General features: G+C 39.2%; 1 protein-coding gene across 4 annotated transcripts in view; it reads left to right on the top strand.

The window, feature by feature from the left end:
- The window catches only part of ARNT (aryl hydrocarbon receptor nuclear translocator), a 69269-nt gene that overhangs the window by 32879 nt on the left and 23300 nt on the right, over window positions 1-13090 (top strand). For all 4 annotated transcript variants that reach the window (XM_032302672.1, XM_032302673.1, XM_032302671.1 and 1 more), the window contains 4 exons: window positions 2287-2331; window positions 4391-4604; window positions 8496-8709; window positions 11972-12074. In XM_032302672.1, the coding sequence (XP_032158563.1) occupies window positions 2287-2331; window positions 4391-4604; window positions 8496-8709; window positions 11972-12074 (576 nt within the window). The remainder of the gene's footprint in view (window positions 1-2286; window positions 2332-4390; window positions 4605-8495; window positions 8710-11971; window positions 12075-13090) is intronic.

Genomic DNA, 13090 nt, shown 5'->3' with positions numbered 1-13090 from the left:
TTCCAGTCATAGTAGCTTATAACTGTCTGAAGCCATCATGGGCTTCGAATAAAAGATTTTATTTTATTTTATTTTTTAAAGACTTTATTTATTTATTTGACAGAGAGACAGCGAGAGAGGGAATATAAGCAGGGGAGTGGGGGAGGGAGAAGCAGGCTTCCCACAGAGCAGGGAGCCCAGTTTGGGGCTTGAGCCCAGTACCCTGGGACCATGACCTGAGCCAAAGGCAGACGCCCAATGACTGAGCCAGCAAGGTGCCCCTGAATAACAGATTTTGATAAATAAAATGCATATGGGATCTTCTCTAATAGCAGTGTATAAGATGGATTAAAGAGAAGCACTATAGTCAGGGAGATAGATGCAAGGGTGAATAATAAGATAGCTATCAAATCATGAGTGCCTGGGATAGAGTGGAGGCAGTGGCAATAGGAAAGGAATGAATTTAAGAGATTTTCAAATAATTTATTTATTGAAATAGATACTTATAAATACTTTAGGGTATATACCATCTCTAAAATGAGAAGTTACTTATAGATATTTGGGGAATAGTTTTTCAAGCTGCCCTGTAAAGTCAAGCCATCATGGGCATCTGGCTGGCTCAGTCAGTAGAACATCTAGCTCCTATTCTTAGGGTCCTGAATTCAGGCCCCACATTGGGTTTTGAGATTACTTAAATAAATAAATTTTTTAAAAAATGAAAAAAAGAATGACAGTCAAGTCATCAGATAGTACTGGTCATGCAGGTTAACAGTTTCTTGATTAAAATTCCAAAAGTCTCTATGAAGACATGACCTGAATTATTTTAGTTTTCATTTGTCCTACTTAATATAAATATATTTAGACATTCACGTATTTCACTTAGAGATACTAGAGTGGTTAAAGGATTATGGATTGGTAATAGTAGGAGTAGTAATAATAAGAATTTTAGATATTTAAGTTTCTTTCAAACAACTTATTCCTGTAAGAGATGAAGGGTAGTTGGGCGGGGGGAGAGAAAGAGGTGGGGAGAGAGAGAGAGAATATGAATGAATTCTAAGCAGTCTCCACACCAAGCACAGAGCCTATTGTTGGGCTCCATCTCACCATCCTGAGATTGTGACCAGAGCCAAAACCAAGATTCGGACCCTTAACTGACTGCACCACTCGGGTGCCCCTGTACATGTCACTTTTAATAATGAAATATTAGTGTTTAGGCTGTTCATATGTCATACTTAGATGTTATATTAGTGTTTTAGGCTGTTCATATGTCATACTTAGATGTTTCATTTGAGGCTTCTTAATCTATATTTATATCTATATATATATTATTTTTCATGGAATTGATACTGATATACTGGCCTACCAACACCTTGATGTTTCTTCAGTTGCCACCCACTCTTACAATTTTCAGTCTTCCAGAAAAATTTAGTGGTAATCCTTTGTAGCCCCCTCCAGGGGAGGGGGAGTTGGCACTGGGGATCCAGTAGTTTTAGGGCTTTACTGCAAAGAAATGGGAGAGTGAATAAATAGAAATTTACTACTTCAGTATCAAACCAATGATAGGGGATGTGCCAGAAACCTAATTCTTAAGTTTTATTTATGTAATTTCAGTTATGTTGTCTGTGAGTGCATGTGTGTGTCTGCATGTTACAGAGAGATTGTATTTGTGATAATTTGACATTCTTATCATGATTTACTCTTTGATTTTTTTTTCATTATAGGATAGCATATGTGGGGGCACCTGGGTGGTTCATTTGGCTAAATGGCTGACTCTTCATTCATGATCTTGGGGTCATGGGATCGAGCTCTGTGTCAGGCTCTGTGCTATTCTCCTTCTCCCTCCTGCATCTTCCCCCCACCTCAAATAAATAAATCTTAAAAAAATAAAAAAAGAATAACATATGTGGGTATCACTTTATTTCCAGATTGGGAGCAATGTGTGAGAATGTATTCTCTTGTTTGGTTCTTGTTCAAACTATTTATTGTTGGTCTCTACAGAGATTGATTGGCAAAATACTTTCTGTGTTCAGACTACGTTAATTTATAATGAATATTGGCCTTGCTTTTATGTCAACCTTTGTCCTGTAAGTTACTTTTTCTTTATCCTAACAAATGGCTTTGTAAAGTTATGAGCAAGATTTCTGTCCATGTTTTAATTTTTCCTTCTCTGCATCTGTTTTGTTCTATTTCCTTTTTTCTTTCCTTTCTCCTCTCTACTTCCTTCCATCAGTCTATCCATCCATCCATCTTTATTTTTTTCTTTCTTTTTATTTTAATTTTAGCTTAGTTCATTAATTCTATTTTTAGGTCGGATGATGAGCAGAGCTCTGCGGATAAAGAGAGACTCGCCAGGTAGGAGAACAGTGTCTTTAAGCATGATGAAGCAGATGATACTGCTTTTTCCTTTTTCTTACTCTGCTCTTTTCTTCCCCCTTCTCTTTGTGTTTTTCCTTATCTGTGGCAAGAGAGGACAAGATTTTTTAGAAGTTTGTGTGTAACAGGAACTTTGGCCTCCCCCATCAGAAAGTGGGTGAGTTGAGGGATTTACTAAGGAATTTAAGAAATTGCTATTAGTTTTATAGTTTCTCTTTCTTTCTTTATCTCAGCACTGTTTCACAGAATAAAAGGCTTTAGAAGCAGGGCAGTGGTGCCAGTTGGTGCTTTAACAGGGGCATACTTTTTTATCAGAAGACTAATAAGTATATCTATGTTTGCAGTTGGTTCCCACTATTTAGGCCTTAGCATTTATTCCATACCTCTCTAGAAAGCATACCTTTTATCTTCCTGTGTAGTCTCATAGGCTTGATTACTGTGTCATAGCAGTACTGGTCTTGCTTTGGTGATTGAATCTTTTGTGGTTTCCCAGAAAAGTTTTAGCACCCATGATATGGCTTTTTAAAAAAGCAGCCTTCTGGATTTTAGTGTCAGAAGTCTGTTAGATACTAGGAAGATGGGTGCTTTAAGTTTGAAAGTAGAATGTTAAAATACGGACTTATGTGGTAAGACCTTTTTGCCTTTGGAAAGGAGACTCTAGAGCTCTCTTTGGAGACTGTCATCACTAAGGTAGAAATATTAGGATACTAATGATATACCTAAATTTTGCTTCTGTGATTTGGGACCACTCAGAGATAGATCATTGATACCAATATGTGTTTTTACTACTTTCTCCCCTACCTCATTACCTTTTTCAGCAGGACCACAAGCTCATTTTGTTGTCATTTCCTGCTAACTCTTTAACTTTTCAGAAAGCTGATATTGTATGGTATGGTGGGAAAACCATTTCATTAATTGGGAGTGAGTGCTGCCTTTGGGAAAGTCATTTAGTTAACTTCTTAACCTTTGTTTGCTCTTCTCATAGATTTATGTTAGACCATTTGTTTTTACTTTTCTTTTTTGTTTTGACAAATAACTTTTATTCTGGTAGGACCCTTAAGTGGTAATGGAAGCAAATAAAAAGGATAAAGCAAAAGCTGCTCAAGGAGAAGCAGAAATGCAGCACATTGTTTGGTTCTCTCTTTGGTGCATCCCTGTGGAAGATACTTAGGAGCTCTGGGGCTTTTCAGAAATCCAGCTTGAAAACTACTGGATTATTATTTTTAACAATGATAAGATTTCGTTCTGATATTGAGGAAATCAGCACTGGAGATGTGATCCACTTACCCTGTTGAGATCCAAATTGTCTGTTTTCAGGACTTTTCCTCCCCACTCCACTTTTATTCTCCAATTCATTTTGCTCCAGTGGGGGACCCAGAAGTGACCTCTGATAGATGATATCTTAAAATCTCTTGAGCTCAGTATATTAGCACCACATCCAAATAGAGAAGGTAGGACTTTATTAATGAGATGAGTAAAACTTCAGAATCTTCCAGTTCTTCCTTCCAGTGTTAAGAGTAAGAGAGAAGCTTGGAGCAGGCAACATTTTATAGACCAAAGGAAAGTGTACTATCAGTTATTTTATCAGCTGTGGAACACTATACTTGGGTTGGAAAAAACTAGTCACTTTATTTTCAGCCTTAAAAAGTTGAATTAGTAAACATGGAGTTAGCCAAGCCAAGATTATTTGTCTCTCGGGAACTAAAGTGAATAAAATCAACATCTTTTAAGACTATCACTTCTTAAAACACTTTTTCTTTTCTTTTATTTGGGGGAGTGGTAATTTACATAGGAAGTGAAGTTTCCAGTTTACATAGGGAGAATTGCTGGTATCTGGTTATTCTCTGCCTTGTTGGTTTCTGTTCCATGCTTGTTCTGCATGAGAATGTTGGCAAACTTGACACTACCCTCTGAGACTTAAGCCCTCCTAAATCAAACAACTACATTTCTTCAGCAGCTTTCTCCGTATTTATATCACTCTTCCCTGCTCCCAAATGGCCAGCTGTGACCACTGGATGGGGCTTCTCTCTCCACGCAGGGAAAATCATAGTGAAATTGAACGGCGGCGACGGAACAAGATGACAGCCTACATCACAGAACTGTCAGACATGGTGCCCACCTGTAGTGCCCTGGCTCGAAAACCAGACAAGCTAACCATCTTACGCATGGCAGTCTCTCATATGAAGTCCTTGCGAGGAACTGGGAATACATCCACTGATGGCACCTACAAGCCTTCTTTCCTCACTGATCAGGTCTCTGGGATGTACAATCTGAGATAGTCTAGAATCTGTTAAAAATTTTGATCTTTTGGGCGCCTGGGTGGCTCAGTGGGTTAAGCCGCTGCCTTCGGCTCAGGTCATGATCTCAGGTCCTGGGATCGAGTCCCACATCGGGCTCTCTGGCTCGGCAGGGAGCCTGCTTCCTCCTCTCTCTCTGCCTGCCTCTCTGCCTACTTGTGATCTCTCTCTGTCAAATAAATAAATAAAATCTTAAAAAAAATTTTTTTTTGATCTTTTGGGGGTATATGACCATAATTCTTTTTTCTTTTTAATTTATTTATTTGACAGAGAGAGATCACAAATAGGCAGAGAGGCAGGCAGAGCGGGAGAAAAAGTAGACTCCTGCCAGGCAGAGAGCCTGATGCCGGGCTCAGTCCCAGGACCCCAAGATAATGACCTGAGCTGAAAGCAGACACTCAACTGACTGAGTCACCCAGGCCCCTAGATGACCATAATTCTAACTAGTGCCTTATATTGAGAGACAGAGCCAAGCTGAGTCTGTAGATTGCTTAAAGTACAAGAATTCAGTTGTTAAGGAGAAATTCACACCATGGGAAAGTAGTTTCAATTCCTGGCTATAATATTCATTAGTATTCAAACAGTGAGAATTGCAGAATACTTGTGCAAATTATTTAGCAAGCTTATAGGTATTTTATTTTATTTATTTTTTAAAAGATTTTATTTATTTGGAGAGACCATGTGTGCACAAACGAGGAAGAGCAGACTCCCTGCTGAGCAGGGATTCTACCTCCCCACCCCTCCCCCACCCCCCAGCCCCAATGCAGTTCAATTCCAGGACTTGGGATCATTACCTGAGCTGAAGTCAGACATTTAACCAACTGAGCCACCCAGGTGTCCCAAAGCTTATATGTATTTTAAACTTCACTCATGAATGTAGCCTATAAGGTGAAATAAGAGTAGACTTGTAGGAAGAAGAGATGACTGTGTCCTATGGAAACAGTTCTCTTTGTTGCCTTTAGGGTTATAGAAGATGGAAAAAAATAGATTTCTTATTCTTGAAGCAGCTTACAGTTTTAGTGATAGAAGGAGTCTAACATTAGGCAGTCATCGTTCCTTAGAGATGTGTTCTGTTACATGTAATGAGAAAAACAGGGAAGGCAAAAACATTTCTAGCTTCTCAAGAACTTAATCTGAATATGAATATGTGAGTGGAAATCAGTCTGAATATGAATTTTTGAGTGGCTGATACACACAAGTGAAAAATGAGAGGAAAATGCATACAGAGAAGAAATAACCTTTTTTAAATGATTTTTTAAATTTAGAGGGAGAGAGAGAAAATATGAGTGGGGGGAGGGGCAAAAGGAGAAGGAGAGAATCTCAAGCAGACTCCCCATTGAGCTGGAGCCCAGTGTGGAACTGGATCTCCTGACCCTTGAAATCATGACATGAGCGGAAACCAATAGTTGTACATTCAACTGACTGAGCCATGCAGGTACCCTGAGAAATAACTTTTCTTTAAAACTTACTAATTTTAGGGGCACCTGGGTGGTTCAGTGGGTTAAAGCCTCTGCCTTTGGCTCAGGTCATGATCCCAGGGTCCTGGGATCAAGCCCCACATCAGGCTCTCTGCTCAGCAGGGAGCCTGTTTCCTCCTCTCTCTCTCTCTCTCTTTCTCTCTGCTTGCCTCTCTGCCTACTTGTGATCTCTGTCAAGTAAATAAATAAAATCTTAAAAAAAATAAGACTTAGTAATTTATATGGGACTAGATAAATATATAGTGGAGGGATGGCTAATGTGAATAGAATGACCAGGTTTGAGTGGGGATGGTTAGCAAAGACTTCTAAGAGTAAGAAAGACATGTTCTTTTTCGATTATTAACAATAACACATGGTTAATGCAGAAAAATTCGGAAGATACAGGCAATATAAGGAAGAAAAAATTGATCTATAATGTCACCTTTTTATTCAGAGGAGTAGAAGGAAAGGGATGTGGTTCGGAAAAAAGCAGTAAGAATTTTCCAGATAGGAGTGTCTATATGAAAACACACACAGCATGGATTTTATATGTATGTACTTTAAATAGTTAATCAGTTAATCTAACAATATACATAGAAATACTGATTGAACAGGCTCTAGTTTATGCACCTTTTGTGGGCTAACCAGGTGCTTTGTGCTATGAGAAGAACAGAGATAGGAGAGAGTCACTAGTGGAAAGAGACACGTAAATAAATAAAGTATGAGCACACAATTAGTTCTGTCATAGAGGTGCAGTATTAAAGTCCTGTAGAAGTATAAACATGGACAAGGTAAGGGATTAGTGTCATAAATATTGTGAATAATTTGAGCAAATACCTAGTGAGAATGATTGGATTATTCAAGGCAAATGAAATAGTTTAGCAAGCCTTGGGAGATGATAATAGGGAAGTAGGCTGGGACCTGATCATGGAATACTTAGGTGTTATGTTATAGAATTTAGATATTAATTTTTAGGCAATAGGGTACCTGGGTGGCTCAATCAGTGTCCAACTCTTGATTTTGGCTCAGGTCAGGGTCTCTGAGTCATAAGATTGAGCCCCAAGTTGGGCTCTGCACTGGGCATTGAGTCTGTTTGGAATTGTCCTTCTCTTCTGCCCCTCTCCCATCTCCCTCAAAATTGTGTTAGTTGATATAGAGCATTTTAAGCCTGGATTTGGGAGAATGAATGCAAGGAAAGCATTTCCTTTGTCTTGGCATAAGATGACTAGGACGATGATCTAGTATTGGAAATAGAATTGATAAAACAGTTATCACTGGAGCATGAGACAGAGTAATTAGATTTTGAGTCTTGTAGCCTGAGAGGAAGGTGATACTGTTAATCAAGGAAGGAAATGCTAGAAGAGCACAAAGGATTGTTTTTTGGAGGGGGAAATATGACCAGTTTTGAGATGTTGAAATTGAGTTGCTGGTAGAAAGTCTAAATTGGAAATGTTTAAGAGTTGGTTGGAATTTAGGTCTGCTTAAAGCAAAAAAAAAAAAAAGAGATTAGGGGAGTCTAGAGATACAGACTTGGGCATCATTTCATAGCAGGAAGAAGTGGATATAATTTCTCAGAGAGTATGGTATAGAGAAGAGAACTTAAGATAGAACCTTGGAAATATCTATACTTAAGATTTGAACAAAGGGAAGGGTACCTGAAGCAGAGAAGGGGCATTTAGAAGGGCAGCAGAAATTGGGGGATGGTGTCATAGAAGCTAGAGAAAAATAAAAGGATGGAATGGACAACATTACCAGATTCTGGAGAGAGATAGAGTAACATAATAAAGACCCAGGAAAGGGGACTTGAATTGGCAGTCAGGAGAGTATTGTTAACCTGCTAAAAACAATATGAATGGTTTAGAATGACAATTATAGTGGGATTGAGGAATACGTGAAAGGTAAGAGAATAGAACCAGTGAATATAACATTACTCTTAATATAAACTTGGCACTGAAATAGGGATGAGTTGGGCAAAATGGAGGGAAGATTTGTATACAAGTGAGAAAACCTGATCATATTTATAGATCTGAGGGGAGAGAGTGTGAAAATGGGAGTATTTGTAGAGCAGGATCCTAAAAAGAGACCAGAGGGTGTAAGATCAAGGACTAAATTTTGTTAGTGGGAAACTTCTTTATTCCCCATCTTGAGTCCTGAGATGAAGGGGAAGAGGTAAATAGTGACATAGAGAGATTGAAGAAATATCTATTAAAAAAAAAACTGTCGTGAAGGCAGTTACGTTTAGCCTACATAGCTGGGGCTGTGGATCAGGCAGGAGCCAGCAATTGCTTATGGAGATGTGCATAAGGCCTGAAATGTCTTACTTGTTTCCATGAATAATACTTGGCTTTTAAGAGTTCAGTATTAACTTTTATTTCTCTTCCTTGGGCAGGAACTCAAACATTTGATCTTGGAGGCAGCAGATGGCTTTCTGTTTATTGTCTCATGTGAGACAGGCCGGGTGGTTTATGTCTCTGACTCAGTGACCCCAGTTTTGAACCAGCCACAGTCTGAATGGTTTGGTAGCACACTCTATGATCAGGTGCATCCAGATGATGTGGACAAACTTCGTGAGCAGCTTTCCACCTCGGAAAATGCCCTGACAGGTATGAATTATGTGGATGGAAAATGAATGGGAAGCCTTTTCTTTTTTCCCTGAAACAGAAGAGGTGTTTTAGCTCTTCACTTTGTTCATTAACTCTGGCAGGGCCTCTAGAATGTTCTCCCATAATGGATATAATCATTTTTTTCTATCCACATGCAGATAATATAATTTGTAGTTATTCTTAGAAAATTTTTTTTATGACAGCGTGCATATAAAAATTTATTACTATAAACAAAACAGTAAAAACCAAATCTACAATGAATTTTTTTCCCATTCTAAAAGAATTAAATTATCCATGTTTCTGTCTAATTTGTATGGGTAATTACCTGGTATTTTTTCCTACCTGTTTCTGCGTATCTTTGGCTTTAATACTGGATTCTATTTTTTTTTTTTTTTTTAAAGATTTTATTTATTTGTTAGAGAGAGAGATACAGAGCGCAAGCACAGGCAGACAGAGTGGCAGGCTAGAGGCAGAGGGAGAAGCAGGCTCCCTGCCGAGCAAGGAGCCCGATGTGGGACTCGATCCCAGAACGCTGGGATCATGACCTGAGCTGAAGGCAGCTGCTTAACCAACTGAGCCACCCAGGCGTCCCAATACTGGATTCTATTTAATAGATATTTATTTTAGAGGGGAGTGGTTATCAGTATATAAGGTTTTTTTTTTTACGATTTTATTTATTTATTTGACAGAGACATAGCAAGAGAGGGAACACAAAGCCAGGAGAGTGGGAGAGGGAGAAGCTGGCTTCCCACTGAGCAGGGAGCCCGATGATTTGGGGCTCCATGCCAGGACCTGGGAGCATGACCTGAGCCCAAGGCAGACGCTTAACAACTGAGCCACCCAGGCGCCTCTATCAGTATATAAGTTGTTGTTACTGTTGTGGGTTTTTTTGTATCTATACTATTTTTTTGTCCGTCCTTCCTTCCTTCCTTTCTTTCTTTCTTTCTTTCTTTCTTTCTGTCTTTCTTTCTTTCTTTCGTTTTCTTTCTTTCTTTCTTTCTTTCTTTTTTCTTCCCTTCCCCCTATTTTTTTTTTTTTAATTTTTTATTTTTTATAAACATATATTTTTATCCCCAGGGGTACAGGTCTGTGAATCACCAGGTTTACACACTTCACAGCACTCACCAAAGCACATACCCTCCCCAATGTCCATAATCCCACCCCCTTCTCCCCAACCCCCTCCCCCCAGCAACCCTCAGTTTGTTTTGTGAGATTAAGAGTCACTTATGGTTTGTCTCCCTCCCAATCCCATCTTGTTTCATTTATTCTTCTCCTACCCACTTAAGCCCCCATGTTGCATCACCACTTCCTCATATCAGTCCTTCCCCCTATTTTAATGCTATTCAGTACTTTTGCCAGAGTTTGGCTAGAAGAAACACGTCTGCTTCTTAAGCAACTCTGGAAAAAAAATTTAAAGTGAAAGCAGATCAAAACTGGTAATTAAGGGCGCCTGGGTGGCTCAGTGGGTTAAGCCGCTGCCTTCGGCTCAGGTCATGATCTCAGGGTCCTGGGATCGAGTCCCGCATCGGGCTCTCTGCTCAGCAGGGAGCCTTTTTCCTCCTCTCTCTCTCTCTGCCTGCCTCTCTGCCTACTTGTGATCTCTCTCTGTCAAATAAATAAATAAAATCTTTAAAAAAAAAAAGTTGTATTAAAAACTGGTAATTAAGGGGGGCCTGGGTGATTCAGTTGGTTGAGTGTCTCAGCTCTTGGTTTTGACTCTGGTTGTGATTTTAGAGTTTTGGAATTGAGCTCCATGTCAGGCTCCATGCTAAGCTAGAATCTATTTGAGATTCTCTGTGTCCTTCTTCTGCGTCGCCTTGTGTACACATGTATACACACACACACACACACACACACACAGTGTGCACGCCTTCTCTCCCTCTCTCTCAAATAAATAAGCTAAATCTTCTAAAAACTCGTAATTAAATATAAGAAAGTCCATTAAATTAAATTCAGTAATTAACATGATGTATTACTGGTTTCAGAGGTCTACCTCTAGGTCAGTGATTCATCAGTCTTATACAATGCCCATTGCTCATATCACTGCCCTTCTTTATTTTTTTTAAAGATTTTATTTATTTATTTGACACAGAGAGACACAGTGAGAGAGGGAACCCAAGCAGGGGGAGTGGGAGAGGGAGAAGCAGGCTTCCCACCAAGCAGAGAGCCTGATGGCAGGGCTCAATCCCAGGACCCTGCAATCATAACCGGAGCCGAAGGCAGACACTTAAGAACTGAGCCACCCAAACGTCCCTCACTGCCATTCTTAATGTCCATCACCCAGTTACCCCATCCCCTCCCCTGCCTCCAGCAGCCCTCAGTTTGTTTCCTGTGATTAAGTGTCTTAATGGTTTGTCTCCCTCTCTGATTTTGTCATTTTATTTTTTTTTCCTATCTTTCCTTGTGATCCTGTTTTGTTTCTTAAATTCCACATATGAGTGAGATCATATGATGATTGTCTTTCTCTGACTTACTTCGCTTAGCATAACCCCATCTAATTTCATCCATGTCATTGCAAATGGCAAGATTTTGCCTTTGTTAATTGTGTTTTAGTTTTCCCTTCTTTTAGGTCTTTATGGATTTCATGTTTCTAGTCCCTTTTCTCAAAAGTTGCCATTCGTTTCTTTCTTTCTTTTTTCTTTTTTTTAAATAAAGATTTTATTTATTTCTTTGACAGAGCACACAGCAGGGCGAACAGCGGAGGGAGGTAGAGGAGGGAGCAGGGAGCCTGATGAGGACCTTGATCCTAGGACCCTGGGATCATGACCTGAGCTGAAGGCAGATCCTTCAGAGCCACCCAGACGCCCTTGCCATTAGTTTTTATATAATAAAGGGAGGAACAGTTTTGGCTGGAGATAGGTATTGTGTTACTATGGCATATGAAATTATTTGTTTTTAAACAATGACATTCCCTCAGTGTGCATGTGTGTACACATGTGTATGTGCATGTGTATAAAAATGAGATCCAAGAATATAGCCTGGCCTCTTACTTGCCAACACTACTTTCCACTCCCAGCTTCCTTCCTTACACAAGGTTATCTCCAGTGCTGCCTTTGAATTTAAGAATAACATTCATTGATGGAGTTTGAGGTATTTTGGACTTGAAGAAAATCCTTCCCCTACTTGGCCTGTTCTTTTATAAGCAAGGAGATTGAAGGGCATGAACAGGATACTTATTTATCTTGGCCTCCAGTGTCTCTCCTGTCCCCTTTTCACCACATACAAGAACACAGTCCAGACTGTTTTTCACATCATTTTTCAGGGCGTATACTTGATCTGAAGACTGGAACAGTGAAAAAGGAAGGTCAACAGTCATCCATGAGGATGTGTATGGGCTCAAGGAGATCATTTATTTGCCGTATGAGGTGAGTGTCAGGCTGAGGACTTAAGAAACTTAAGAAAAATTAAGACTTAATTTAACTTAAAATTAAGAATTAAGAAAAATTAAGAGCAGGGTGTTTGATTTCTGGTTAGGGGAGTTAACATTTTTTTTTTAAGATTTTATTTATTTATTTAACAGATCACAGGCAGAAAGACAGGCAGAGAGAGAGAGAGGCGGAAGCAGGCTCCCTGCTGAGCAGAGAGCCCTATGTGGGGCTCGATCCCAGGACCCTGGGATCATGACCTGAGCTGAAAGCAGAGGCTTTAACCCACTGAGCCACCCAGGCACCCCGGGAGTTAACCTTTTAAATCTGAGATCTAGTTGGATTAAATTTAACTGTCAAGACCCACATGAATTATAACAGAATGAAGTGTTTGATAAGGGAACTAAAGTTTAGTGAACAACTCCTATGCCACATATTATAAGAGACTTGGCTATCATCACATTTCCCACATCTGTTCTTTGGGGTTGAGTTCATGGTTACTATTCTGCTGTTAAAAAAAGATTCAAAATTAACTTCCCAGGATTACAGAGGTAATGTCTGGCATAGGATTTTATTTTAATCCAGAGTAGTTGGATTCCAAAACCTGTATTTTTTCCCAGTATATCACAAGACAGCATCCACCTACTCAGAACATTTCTGCATTTTTCTTTTTTCACAGAGTATTGATACTTTCTTACATCTTTCACTTAATATTTAGTGTTTATAATTATAAATTATACTTTTTTAGTATTCTGAAGAAAGTATGGTGGTACATTCTACACAGGCAGGAAAGATACCTCTTAAAGTCACAAATAAGTTCAGGTTGTACAGTGGAAATTGCCTACATTGCACTGAGAGGATTTTTTTAGAAATGATGAGTAGGACATTAAGAAAGGTTTCCTGAGAGAGTTACAGAATTTAATATTATATGGCTTACTGATTTAGAGTAACTTCTGAACCTGGACTAATACCTACTATCTTCTGAGACCTTGAGGTGATTACATGACTACTTTGTG

Source organism: Mustela erminea, chromosome 10, assembly GCF_009829155.1.
Source record: "Mustela erminea isolate mMusErm1 chromosome 10, mMusErm1.Pri, whole genome shotgun sequence".
In the NCBI taxonomy this organism is placed as follows: domain Eukaryota; kingdom Metazoa; phylum Chordata; class Mammalia; order Carnivora; family Mustelidae; genus Mustela; species Mustela erminea.
The sequence above is the reverse complement of the archived record's forward strand: the minus strand, read 5'-3'. Positions and strand labels throughout refer to the sequence as shown.